Raw genomic sequence first — 14,450 nt, forward strand, 5'->3', positions numbered from 1 at the left:
GTTCTACTGCATTCCTCAATGCCCTACTGTTATGTATTCAGGCAACAATAAATATATGTGAGTTAGGCAAGGGGTTTTATAACAAATAACACGTTTATTAAACACTGAAAACAAACCCCCCAAAAGTAAACAAACACTAACGTAACCGGAAATCAGCTGCTGTGCGGCAGCTTAACAGTTCTTAAAGCGATGTTGCAAAAACAGTTCTTTAAAATGGTATTGCCAAAAGTTCAAAATGCTCACAGTCCATTTAAAAGGAGAGACTTTTTAAGACGATTTAAATTCTCTTCCACGTCGTTTTTCTTCAGTTTCCAAAGTCGAACTCTTCCCACGAAGAATTTTATGAAACAAAGCGGCTTTAAGGCACTGACCTTCTCTTCCACACTATTCTCAATCTTTTCTGGTATTTCCCAGAGATTAACATGAGAATAGTCAACGAAATCCTTCCGAATAAGGATCAAACAAGGTCGAACCCGTTTCACCGTCGAAATTCGATTCTCCTCGATCTTTAACTCCCGAACTCCGATCTTCACTCTCCACTGATTCTTAACCAACAGTATTGTAAAGAAACTGCTGGCAATGACCTTTTAAACTTTAGGCATTAGATAAAACTTCATTTTTCAACTAAACTGCGTCATAACATTAAATCACGCAGTGGCATGAAGTCAACATGGCAAACCCAGCCACGAACTGCCCCCACCTCACAGGGTGGGGTCCTCCTCTTATACCCTGTAAAAAAAACCTGTCACATGATCTCTACTGGCGGGAAAATGACGTCACTCCACCATCACAAGACCATTACCTCAAGTCCAGTATAACTTCAACCCCAGTCACGTGACAAGGGTACCACTGTCACGTGTCACGGGTACGTAACACTACCATTTACCATGCATGTCCTATTTTGATTAGTCCTACCAAAATGTAGCACCTCACACTTATCAGCATTAAACTCCATCTGCCATCTTTCAGCCCACTCTTCTAACTGGCCTAAATCTCTCTGCAAGCTTTGAAAACCTACTTCATTATCCACAATGCCATCTATCTTAGTATCATCTACATACTTACTAATCCAATTTACCACCCCATCATCCAGATCATTAATCTATATGACAAACAACATTGGACCCAGTTCAGATCCCTGAGGCACACCACTAGTCACCAGCCTCCAACCTGACAAACAGTTATCCACCACTACTCTCTGGCATCTCCCATCCAGCCACTGTTGAATCCATTTTACTACTTCAATATTAATACCTAACGATTGAACCTTCCTAACTAACCTTCCATGTGGAACCTTGTCAAAGGCTTTACTGAAGTCCATATAGACAACATCCACTGCTTTACCCTCGTCAACTTTCCTAGTAACCTCTTCAAAAAATTCAATAAGATTTGTCAAACATGACCTTCCACGCACAAATCCATGTTGACTGTTCCCAATTAGACCCTGTCTATCCAGATAATTATATATACCATCTCTAAGAATACTTACCATTAATTTACCCACCACTGACATCAAATTTACAGGCCTATAATTGCTAGGTTTACTCTTAGAACCCCTTTTAAACACTGGAACAACATAAGCAATACCCCAATCCTCTGGCACCATCCCCATTTCTAATGACATTGGAAATATTTCTGTCAGAGCCCCTGCTATTTCTACACCAACTTCCCTCAAGGTCCTAGGGAATATCCTGCCAGGATCCGGAGACTTATCCACTTTTATAGTCCTTAAAAGCGCCAGGACTTCCTCTTCTTTAATCATTATAGTTTCCATAACTTCCCCACTTGTTTCCCTTACCTTACACAATTCAATATCCTTCTCCTTAGTGAATACCGAAGAAAGGAAATTGTTCAAAATCTCCCCCATCTCTTTTGGCTCCACACACAGCTGTCCACTCTGATTCTCAAAGGGACCAATTTTATCCCTCACTATCCTTTTGCTATTAATATAACTGTAGAAACCCTTTGGATTTATTTTCACCTTACTTGCCAAAGCAACCTCATATCTTCTTTCAGCTTTTCTAATTTCTTTCTTAAGATTCTTTTAACATTCTTTATATTCCTCGAGCACCTCATTTACTCCATGCTGCCTATATTTATTGTAGATATATCTCTTTTTCCGAAACAAGTTTCCAATATCCCTTGAAAACCATGGCTCTCTCAAACTTTTAACCTTTCCTTTCAACCTCACAGGAACATAAAGATTCTGTACCCTCAAAATTTCACCTTTAAATGACCTGTTACATCCTTCCCATAAAACAAATTGTCCCAATCCACTCCTTCTAAATCCTTTTGCATCTCCTCAAAGTTAGTCTTTCTCCAATCAAAAATCTCAATCCTGGGTCCAGTCCTATCCTTCTCCATAATTATATTGAAACTAATGGCATTGTGATCACTGGACCTGAAGTGCTCCCCAACACATACCTCCATCACCTGACCTATCGCATTCCCTAACAGGAGATCCAACACTGCCCCTTCTCTAGTTGGTACCTCTATGTATTGCTGCAAAAAACTATCCTGCACACATTTTACAAACTCCAAACCATCCAGCCCTTTTACAGTATCGGCTTCCCAGTCTATGTGTGGAAAATTAAAATCTCCCACAATCACAACCCTGTGCTTACTACAAATATCTGCTATCTCCATACAAATTTGTTCCTCCAACTCTCACTCCCCATTAGGTTGTCTATAATACACCCCTATAAGTGTTACTACACCTTTCCCATTCCTCAATTCCACCCAAATAGTCTCCCTAGATGAGCCCTCTAATCTATCCAGCCAGAGCACTGCTGTAATATTTTCTCTGACAAGCAATGCAATACCTTCCCCTCTTGTCCCTCCGATTCTATCACACCGGAAGCAACAAAATCCAGGAATATTTAGCTGCCAATCACACCCCTCCTGCAACCATGTTTCACTAATAGTTACAACATCATATTTCCAGGTATCAATCCATGCTCTAAGCTCATCCACCTTTCTTACAATGCTCCTAGCATTAAAATAAATGCATTTAAGAAATTCTCCACCTCTTACTCTCTGTTTATCACTAACAGTGCAAACAACTTTACTATCTTCTTTTTCTTCCTTCTCCCATACATATCTTTGCCTTCTGTTGGAAAGCCTGTTCTGGATCCACAAAGCAATGTCCCCTTGGATCTCATGCCTCCTTACTTTCTCAATAAGCATTGCATGGGGTATGTTATCAAATACCTTGCTGAAATCCATATACACTACATCTATGGCTTTACCTTCATCAATATGTTTAGTCACATCCTCAAAAAATTCAATCAGGCTCATAAGGCACGACCTGCCTTTGACAAAGCCATGCTGACTATTCCTAATCACATTATGCCACTCCAAATGTTCATAAATCCTGCCTCTCAGGATCTTCTCCATCAACTTACCAACCACTGAAGTAAGACTCACTGGTCTATAATTTCCTGGGCTATCTCTACTCCCTTTCTTGAATAAGGGAACAACATCCACAACCCTCCAATCCTCTGGAACCTCTCCCATCCTCATTGATGATGCAAATGTCATTGCCAGAGGCTCAGTAATCTCCTCCCTTGCCTCCCACAGTAGCCTGGGGTACATCCCATCCAGTCCCGGTGACTTATCCAACTTGATGCTTTCCAAAAGTTCCAGCACATCCTCTTTCTTAATATCTACATGTTCAAGCTTTTCAGACTGCAAGTCATCCCTACAATCGCCAAGATCCTTTTCCGTTGTGAATACTGAAGCAAAGTATTCATTAAGTACCTCTGCTACCTCCTCCAGTTCCATACACATTTTTCCACTGTCACATTTGATTGGTCCTATTTTCTCATGTCTTATCCTCTTGCTCTTCACATACTTGTAGAATACCTTGGAGTTTTCCTTAATCCTGTCCGCCAAGGCCTTCAGGCTCTCCTAATTTGTTTCTTGAGCTCCTTCCTGCTAGCCTTATAATCTTCCAGCTCTCTACATTACCTAGCTTTTTGAACCTTTTGTAAGCTCTTCTTTTCTTCTTGACTAGGTTTACAACAGCCTTTGTACACCATGGTTCCTGTACCCCACCATCCTTTCCCTGTCTCATTGGAACGTACCGACACAGAACCCCACGCAATTATCCCCTGTATCTGCTGTACATTTCCCTGAGAACATCTGTTCCCAATTCATGCTTCCAAGTTCCTGCCTGATAGCCTCATAATTCCTCTTACTCCAATTAAACATTTCCCTAACTTGTCTGTTCCTATCCCTCTCCAATGCTATCGTAAATGAGATAGAATTATGATCCCTATCTCCAAAATGCTCTCCCACTGAGAGACCTGACACCTAACCAGGTTCAATTCCTAATACCAGGTCAAGTACAGCCTCTCCTTTTGTTGGCATATCTACATATTGTGTCAAGAAACCTTCTGAACAAATCTAACAAACTCTACCCAATCTAAACCCCTCACTCTCGGGAGATGCCAATCAATATTTGGGAAATTAAAATCTCCCATCACAACAACCCTATTATTATTACTTCTTTCCAGAATCTGTCTTCCTATCTGCTCCTCGATGTCCCTGTTACTATTGGGTGGTCTATATTGACCCCTTCCTATACCTAACTTCCACCCACAGAGTCTCCGTCGACAACCCCTCCATGACTTCCTCCTTTTCTGCAGCCGTGACACTATCTATGATCAACAATGCCACGTCCCCACCTCTTTTGCCTCCCCCCCCCCCCATCCTTTCTGAAACATCTAAAGCCTGGCACTTGAAGTAGCCATTCCTGTCCCTGAGCCATCCAAGTCTCTGTAATGGCTCCAACATCATAGCTCCAAGTGCTGATTCACGCTCTAATCTCATCCGCTTTGTTCATAATACTCATTGCATTAAAATAGACACATCTCAAACCATTAGTCTGAGTGCATCCCTTCTCTATCACCTGCCTATCCTCTCTCCCGCACTGTCTCCAAGCTCTCTCTATTTGTGAGCCAACTGCCCCTTCCTCAATCTCTTCAGTTCGGTTCCCACCCCCCCAACAATTCTAGTTTAAACTCTTCCCAATAGCCTTAGCAAACCTCCCCGCCAGGATATTGGTCCCCCTGGGATTCAAGTGCAACCCGTCCTTTTTGTACAGGCTACTCCTGCCCCAAAAGAGGTCCCTGCCCCCTGCTCCAATCCCTCAGCCATGCATTTATCCTCCACTTCATTCTATTCCTATACTCACCGTTATGTGGCACAGGCAGTATTCCCGAGATTACTACCTTTGAGGTCCTGCTTCTCAACTTCCTTCCTAACTCCCTGTAGTCTGTTGTCAGGACCTCCTCCCATTTTCTACCTATGTCGTTGGTGCCAATTTGTACCACGACCTCTGGCTGTTCTCCTTCCCACTTCAGGATATCGTGGACGCGATCAGAAACATCCTGGACCCTGGCGCCTGGGAGGCAAACTACCATCCGCGTTTCCTTCCTGTGTCCACAGGGGCCTGTTAGAGGGCCTGTCTGACCCCCTAACTATAGAGTCCCCTATCACTGCTGCCATCCTCTTCCTTTCCCTACCCTTCTGAGCCACAGGGCCAGAATGTATTTGACATTAGATTTTTAATATCAGCATGGTTCAATTATAGGAAAGCTTGGCTCCAAAGGAGAAGCATAGGAATGTGAGTAAGTGGGCTATATACACTAACCTCTTTAGAGGACATGAATACAATCACAAGAGGTGCAACAGCTCTCCTTTCCCTTCTTCCCTCCTCATCATTTTGCGATCCAAGGTGGGTGACAAAATGGTTCACTTTCTCCCAAACTAGTATACTGCATTCAGTGTGCACAACACGGACACAAACTGGAGAAACCAAATGCAGATCAGCTGGTCGCTTTTTGGAGCACTTACGTTCAGTCTGCAGGGGAGGTCCTGATCTTCCTGTTGCCTCACATTAATTCCCCATCCCACTCCCATTCAGAACTACGTTTCTGCAGCATCCCGCAGTGTTAGAATGAGGCCTAATGTAAATTTGAGGAACTGCACCTTATCTTCTGTCCAGGCATGCTGAACCTTTCCAGACTCATTGTCCAATTCTATAGTTACAGGTAATTCGCATGCTTTGTTTGTCCTGGCCATCTCTGTTGCAAGTCATTCCTCTGATATAGTGGTGCAGTTTTCCTCTCTCCATTATAACCTTACCTGTCCAGCATATCCCACAGTTATACATATTTTACACTCCTTTGAATGCATTTTCACTCGCTAATTCCTGCCATTAAAAATCAGCCACGATTTATCATTATGGTGACCCTGGTCACACGCTGTCACAGTTATTCACTTTGCCTTTTCCATTCCTTCCCTGCACCTTAATGCAACTTAAAATTAACATGTCTTTCTCTTTTTCCCAGTTCTGAATCAGAGCATAAATTCTGTTTCTCTTTCCACATATGCTGCTTGACCTGATCCCTGTATTTTCTGTTTTTCTTCCGGTCTCTGAGATGCACAGTGGCAGCTGCCTCTGCTTTAAGCTCTGGAATTCCCTTTCTAAATTTCTAACCACTTTATCTCGCTCTGTTTCTTCCTTCCAGTCTACCTCTATAACCAAGGTTTTGGTCATCTGTCCTAGTATCCCCTACTGCAAAACTGTCTCATCTTTTTTGTTATTGATCATTCTCCCATGAGTTGCCTTGGGATGCTATGTAATATTAAAGGATTATATAAATACTTCCTTTGTTGTTCAAGGAGAACGCAACTCTGCAGTCCTCAGAAAGATTCATGGAGGGATACAGCAGAGAAACAGGCTCGTCAGACCAAGTCCTCTCTAGGCACACAGTTACACTAATTCTATACTGTGTCCAAGAAGGATTCTGAACACAGTATGTGGACAAGCCGACTAGAGGAGAAGCCATACTGGAATGGTACTAGGCAATGAACCTGGTCAGGTGTCAAATCTCTTGGTGGGTGAGCATTTTGGAGTCAGTGAACACAACCCCGTGACCATTCCTATAGCCTTGGACAGCGACAGGAGAAAATGGTGTGGGAAAGTATTTAATTGGTGGAGTGTGAATTATGACACTATTAGATTTAGAGAGGGTGCAGAGAAGATTTACGAGGATAATGCTTCGATTAAAAAGCATGTCTTACAAAGAAAGGCTGAGCAAGCTAGGTTCTTTCTCTGTGGAGCGAAGGAAAAGGAGATGTAATGATTGAGATGCATAAGATGATGAGAGGCAGAGGTAGAGTGGACGTGCTTTTTGACAGGGCAGTGTTTGTTGGGTGATATAAAGAGGATGTCAGAGGTAGTACATGGTTCACACTGCAGGAGTGGTGTTAGAGACAGATACATTAGGGCCATTTAAGATACTCTTAGGCGCATGGATGAAGGGAAAATGAAGGGCTATGTGGGAGAGAAGGGTTAGATTGATCTTCAAGTAGATTAAAAGGTCAGCACAACATCATGGGCTGAAGGGCCTGTACTGTGCTGTACTAATCTATGTTCTACGTTTAAAATCCCATGTTATATTCTTCACACATTCTCATTAATTGCCTCAAATTCTATCACTCTCTTACACATGCAGCGGACAATTTGCAGTGACTAATTAACCTACCGACCATCACATCTTTGGGATGTGGGAGAAAACTGGATTACCAGGAGGAAACCCAGGGTCAGGATTGAACCCAGGCCTCTGGCACTGTAAGACGATGGCTCAACTAGCTACACCACTGTGTCACTTTTCAAAGTTCAACTTTCAAAGTAAATTTATTATCAATGTACGTGTCACCATAGACAACCCTGCAATTCATTTTCTGACAGACATGCTCAATAACTCCACAATAGAATAATAACCATAATAGAATCAACGAAAGTCCGCACCAACTGGGTGTTCAACCAACATGCAAAAGACAACAAACTGTGCAAATACAAAAATTAAGAAATAATAATAATAAATAAATAAACAATAAATATTGAGAACATGAGATGAAGAGCCCTTGAAAATGAGTCCATAGGTTGTGGGAACATTTCAGTGATGGGGTGATTGAAGTTGAGTGAAGTTATTGCCTTTGGTTCAGAAGCCCGATGGTTGAGGGGTAATAACTGTTCCTGAACCCAGTGGTGTGGATCCTGAGGTTCCTGTACCTCCTTCCTGATAACAGCAGCAAAAAGAGAGCATGGTCTGGATGATGGGGTTCCTTGATGATGGATGCTCTTTCCTGCGACAGTGCTCCATCTAAATGTGCTCAATGGTGGGGAGGGCTTTACCCGTGATGGACTGGGCCATATCCACTTTGTAGGATTTTCCATTAAAGGGCACTGGCGTTTCCATACCAGGCTGTGATGCAGCCAGTCAATATACTCTCCACTACACATCTATGGAAGTTTGTCGAAGTTTTAGATGTCATGCCAAATCTTTGGGAAGTTTATGTCATGCCAAATCTTTGGGAAGTTTATGTCATGCCAAATCTTTAACTCCTAAGGAAGTAGAGGTGCTGCTGTGCTTCCTTCGCAATTGAGCTTACAGGCTGGGCCTAGGACAGGTCTTTTGAAATAAGGAATTTAAAGTTGCTGACCCTCTCAGGGAGAGAGAAGGGAGCGGGAAGCACCAGAGAGACATTCTGTAATGATCAATAAACCAATTGTTTGGAATCAAATGATCTTGCCTGGTATCTCAGGGCTGGGTGTGCCTGTACCCGTGTCACCCCCTGCCCCTGGCACTCCTCCTCCGCTGCACTCCACATCTCACCATTCCCAACATCCTTTGCTCCCACCAGATTTACAAACTAGCTACATATATGTGCCTAAGACTCTTGCACTGTACTGTAAATGTTGGCTTTATCTATGGAAACACACAGTTTCTCTGGTTCAGTGCATGCCTCCGAAATTCGCTTTGTCAGATTTGGCAGTTACCGGCACTTCACAATGCAGCTGCTACCTCAGGTCCCATCCATTAACGGGACAGGCACACAACACAAGCAGCATTGCCAAGGGTTGTGGGGCAACTCGCGTGCACTTTCCTAACTCAGCAGGTGGCGCTATTCATCTGGAAAGTCATTGCTCCCCCGTCACATTAATAGATAATAGGAACCAAGTGGAAATACAGGCCAAGGCAAGGTCAGCCATACATTGAGGGAGATTAAATGGCTAACTCAAAAAAGAGAAAAAGGAGAGATTATCTAAAGAGGAAACAAACATGGTTATATGAAGCAAATAATAGGGATAATCCTGTGAATTATAAACCTATCAGTGGTGGGCAAACTAATGGAAAGGATTCCTAGGTATGGAATTTACTAGCATTTGGAGAAGCATAGTCTTATTAGGAACAGTAGAGGTTGAGTCAGCAAATCACAACAGTATCACTCTTGTCAGCAGGTTTGATGACAAAGTTGTGCTTGTTCCTCTGTGAGTGAAGTGTGGCAAGTTCAGCGGAAGGTAGGTTAGAGTACAAATTGAAGTTGAAGTCACTGACATCTTGTGTGAAGAGATCTAGTGGGTGTAAGAGTTGAAGAGAAGGGTTCACGAGGATGAAGAAGCCTGGAGAATGGAAAAAGGTAGACAACCTGGCCAGAGAAGGCAGAAGAGGAAGTGCTGAACATCATGCATTGAAATGGGGACTTGAGGAATGAAACTGGCCTTTGTGGAGAAGATCAGGAGTGATAGTAAAACTCGGGCAAGGAGCGGGACTGTAAATGGAGAGATGTGATCAGAGGAAACTTAAAGCAGAGGATTGAAGTTTGCAAACCTTGATGCCTGAAAGGATAGGAAAATGTTGCTTGTTGAAATATTGAAGTAAGATGAGTCAGTGCTGTTGCAAAGCGAGATCAAGAGGACGCATATGCTGACACATGGCATTAAGAGTGGAATGTGACTTGAAAAGCACTGAATGCCTTCAACATCGCCATACCATGAGTAGATCAGATACATTTTCTAGTACAAGGGATGCAGCTGTGGGAACAAATGCAAATCACCATCTCATTAAAAGCAAATGGGCTTTGGAGATAGTCTATCAATATTTAAGTACAAGCACTTGAATCAGCAAGGCATGGAAGGCTAGCAAATCATTTTGAAAACGCTGATTTTGGCTTTTTGGATGATTTATGATACAGCCGGGAGATGATAGGTGGAAGAAGTAAAGGGCTGATGAAGAAGGAATCTGATAGGAGAGGAGAGTAGACCATGGAAGGAAGGGAAGGAGGAGGGGCACCAGAGTGGTGTGATGGACAGGTGAGGGGACGAGGTAAAGGGGAGCCAGAATGGGGAATGGAAAAAGAGAGAAGGGGAGGGAGAGAAATTACCAGAGGTTAGAAGCCATTGGGAAATTCTGCCTATTGTGGCAGACAGAGTGAAGGTGCTCAACAAAGTGGCCCCCCAAGTCTACGTCAAGTCTCATGAATGTAGAGAAACTTGCACTGAGAAAGTTCCCAATGTAAAGTTTCTTGGCAGCTTTAACAATGGGAATGATGTAGTAATTGCATTTGAGACCGAAGAGTATTGGAAGTCAAGAATTTCAATATAAGTAGGGCTAAGATGTGGTCATTGTTGGTTAGTTTTGCGAGGAACATGGGAAAAATATTGAGAAGTAACAACAGAGGCTCAGTATTGAGGTAGGAGCACAGACGTGTCTCTTAATGAAAGTTAATGAGTTGACAGAGGGGATGGGCTAAAATGAACAGTAGTAGATGCCAACAGTATTAAATGGGATAGAAGTAAAAAAGACTGGGCTCAAGGCAAAGTGTCAACACTAAATATAGTAGAGAGGATGCTTAGAGGGGTGAGAGCTGCAAGAGGCTGTAACTCTGAAAAATAATCAATCTATATGCAGCTAAGGACCCTGAACAAAAAGCAATTCTGCTGGATATTGGGGTTTTTTCTTTAATTCTCGCTGATTTGTGTTGCGGGATGAGCAAGAGGGACTGAAGATCATGAAGAGATGAACTTTATCCTGCAGCTTGTTACAATCTGGATCCAGATGGGGAACCTCCCAAGATTCAAGCTCCATGTTTTTCAATGCTTCTCGCTTGTGTTGCCTCTGAACAGCCAGCCTAATTAACCTTGCTCAGCCCGTCTGCCCACCATTTCATTGTGGGTATGACATACAGTAGGTGTCGCAGTGCACACATCATGTCAGATAAAAGGCGACCATTGTACAGTGACTTTCATAACTTCAAGATATCCCTAAGTGTATTACAATCAACAAAGTAATTGTCTAGAGTGTGTCCTCCTGTATTAAAGGGAGTACATCAGCCAAACAGCACACACCAATCTCTGTTAAACAGCAATAATCTGTTCCAATGATGTTGGCTAACAGATTAATTTTGCTCGGGGTATTCCCCTGCTCTAACATTGTTATTCAGTGGGTCTGCAAGCTTTAACAAGGTTCACTGCAGAGTGTACAGATTGATAAACTAAATACAGTGTGCAAAGTAGATTCTTTCGGACTTTATCTAACAAGTTTGCTACCCAGAGAGTAGGTAGAAATATAACAAAAATTTTAAAGAAGTGGCTAATTTAAATTAACAACCAATATTACGCTTACTAGAACTGCAATGAAAATTAGAGAACTGCAGTGGCTGGAAAACAGAAATACAAACAGAGAAATGGTAGAAAAATGAGATCAGCCCTCATTCTTCTAAAATCCAGAGAATGCAGGCCCAGTGCCATCAAACTCCTATACTTCATTAGGAGTTTGAAGAGACTTGACATGTCACCAATGACTCTAACAAATTCCTACAGATGTACTACAGAGAGAATTCTGACAGGTTGCATCACCGCCTGAGATGCCAATGCTCAGGATCAAAAGAAGCTACAGGGATTTGTAGACTCTGCCAGCTCCATCATGTGCCCACACTTCCCCAACATTGCGGGCATCTTCAAAAAGCAGTACCTCAAGGAGGCAGCATCCATCCATCATTAAGAGCCTTGCCCACCTGGGACATGCCCTCTTCTCATTGCTACCGTGAGGTATCAGAGCCATAAGACCCAATGTTTTAAGAACAGCTTCTTCCCATCTGCAATATCCATAAACCCATGAACTCTACTTCACTGTTCCACTTTTCCACTATTTATCTATTTATTTATTATTGTGACTTATAGCAACTTTTATGTCTTGCACTGTACTGTTGCCACGAAACAATATATTTTCCAACATTTGTCAGTGATAATAAACATGATTCTGATTCTTTATTAAAATCTAGTTCAAAAGACAGTGCCTTCAATAGTACCTCACTGGAATAACGTGTCAGATAATGTGCCCAAACTAATGGAGCTGGGGGTTGATATGAATGCTGGATTATGTGTTGAACTGTGTATGTCATATATGCACCTGCAGGGTATTTTTAAGATCAAATTTGTATCATGCAGTATGACATTTGATGCATTTAGTACCCAAAAACTTCAATTTATTTGGTAGTTTCTGCCTTCAATAAAGCATTTGCTGTACACCAGCTGTACTGTTAATTTGCTTTTACAGTACGTTTAGGAGCTTCAATGTACATAATGCATATTTAAAGATGGAAAGTCAAACTTTATATCTGTAAAAATGAGATTGAATTTTGGTTTTGCTTCCACATCAGGTTTCTTTGATAACAGTGAACTCCCACTTCAGGAGGTTTCCTTCCTCATTCAAAACCATCAGCCGCTGACCACGCACCATGGTGTGGATCTTGAATGCATGACCTTCCAGCTCAGGGGCAAGGGAGTTATTTCCAAAGCCACAGCTAACCCTGAAATTGTTTCCTCCCACAGAGACTCCTGAAGGATGGCAAACGAGAGAGCATTGTCAGCAGCCTGCACATCCCGTCGTCTGAAATTGAAAATGGCCAACGTATCATTTGTAGAGCAAAGAATGCGGCAATCCCAGAGGGGAGGGAGGCCGAGGTCACCATCGATATCCAACGTGAGTTGCTTTATCCACTCCAAGGCTCTCATTCAGCCTTTAGTCATAGAGTCATAGAACACTGCAGCACGGAAACAGGCCCTTCGGCCCATCTAGTCCATGTTGAACTATTAATCAGCTGAGTCCCATTGTACGGCACCTGGACCACAGTTCTCCATACCCCTCCCATCCATGTACCTATCCAAATTTCTCTTAAATGTTGAAATCAACCCCACATCCACCACTTGCTCTGGCAGCTCGTTCTACACTCTCACCACCCTCTGAGTGAAGAGGTTCCCCCTTATGTTCCCCTTAAGCATTTCACCTTTCATCCATAACCCACAACCTCTAGTTGTAGTCTCACCCAACCTCAGTGGCAAAAGCCTGCTTACACATACCTTATCTATGCCCCTCATAATTTTAAATACCTATTCAACCTTCCCCTATAACTCAGGTCCTCAAGTCTCAGCAATATCATTGTTAATTTTCTCTGCACTCTTTCAATCTCATTTACATCTTTCCTGCTGGTAGGTGACCAAAACTGCATACAATACTCCAAATTAGGCCTCACCAACATCTTATGCAATTTCAACATAACATCACAACTCATGGACTCAGTACCTTGATTTATGAAGGCCAATGTACCAAAAGCTTTCTTTGCAATCCTATCTACCTGTGACACAACTTCAAAGGAATTATGGACCTATATTCCCAGATCCCTCTGTTCCACCACTCTCCTCAGCTTCCAACCGCTCACCATGGAAGACCTACCCTGGTTTGTTTTCCCAAAGTGCAACACCTCACACTTGTTTGCATTCAATTTCATCTGCCATTTTTCAGCCCATTTTTCTAGCTAGTCCAGATCCTGCTGCAAGCCATGTCTTCATCACTGTCCACTACATCCCCAACCTTGGTTTCATCTGCAAATTTGCTGATCCAGTTAATCACATTAACATCCAGATTATTGATATAACGGACTAACAATAATGGACCCCGCACTAATTCCTACAGCACACCACTAGTCAGAGGCCTCCAGTCAGAGAGGCAGTCCTCTATTACCACTCTCTGGCTTCTCCCACAAAGCCAATGTCTAATCCAATTTACTACCTCATCTTGAATGCCAAGCGATTGTACCTTCTTGACCAACCTCCCATGTGGGACCTTGTCAAATGTCTTGCTAAAGTCCATGCAGACAACATCCATTGCCCTGCCTTCATCCACTTTCCTGATAACTTCTTCGAAAAACTCTATAAGATTGGTTCGACACAACCTACCATGCACAAAGCCACGTTGACTATCCTGAATCAGTCCCTGTTTATCCAAATACTTATATATCCAGTCCCTTGGAATACATTCCAATAACTTTCCCACTACAAGCTCATTGGCCTATAATTTCCTGGCTTATTCTTAGAGCCTTTCTTAAACAAATGGAACAACATTAGCTATCCTCCAATCTTTTGGCTCATCACCAGTGGCTAAGGATGTTTGAAGTATCTCTGCTAGGGCCCCTACAATTTCTGCACTAACCTCCCACGGGGTCTGAGGGAACACATTGACAAACCCTGGGAATTTATGCACTCAATTTGTCTCAAGACAGCAAACACCTCCTCTGTGATCTGTATAGAGTCCATG

At 42.7% G+C, this 14,450-nt stretch overlaps 1 protein-coding gene across 2 annotated transcripts in view; it reads left to right on the forward strand.

Moving 5' to 3' along the window:
* Positions 1-14,450, forward strand: part of LOC140716779 (kin of IRRE-like protein 3) — a 702,588-nt gene that overhangs the window by 529,472 nt on the left and 158,666 nt on the right. For both annotated transcript variants that reach the window (XM_073029666.1, XM_073029667.1), the window contains exon 5: positions 12,689-12,839. In XM_073029666.1, the coding sequence (XP_072885767.1) occupies positions 12,689-12,839 (151 nt within the window). The remainder of the gene's footprint in view (positions 1-12,688; positions 12,840-14,450) is intronic.

Source organism: Hemitrygon akajei, chromosome 26 (genome assembly GCF_048418815.1).
Source record: "Hemitrygon akajei chromosome 26, sHemAka1.3, whole genome shotgun sequence".
NCBI classification, from domain to species: Eukaryota; Metazoa; Chordata; class Chondrichthyes; order Myliobatiformes; family Dasyatidae; genus Hemitrygon; species Hemitrygon akajei.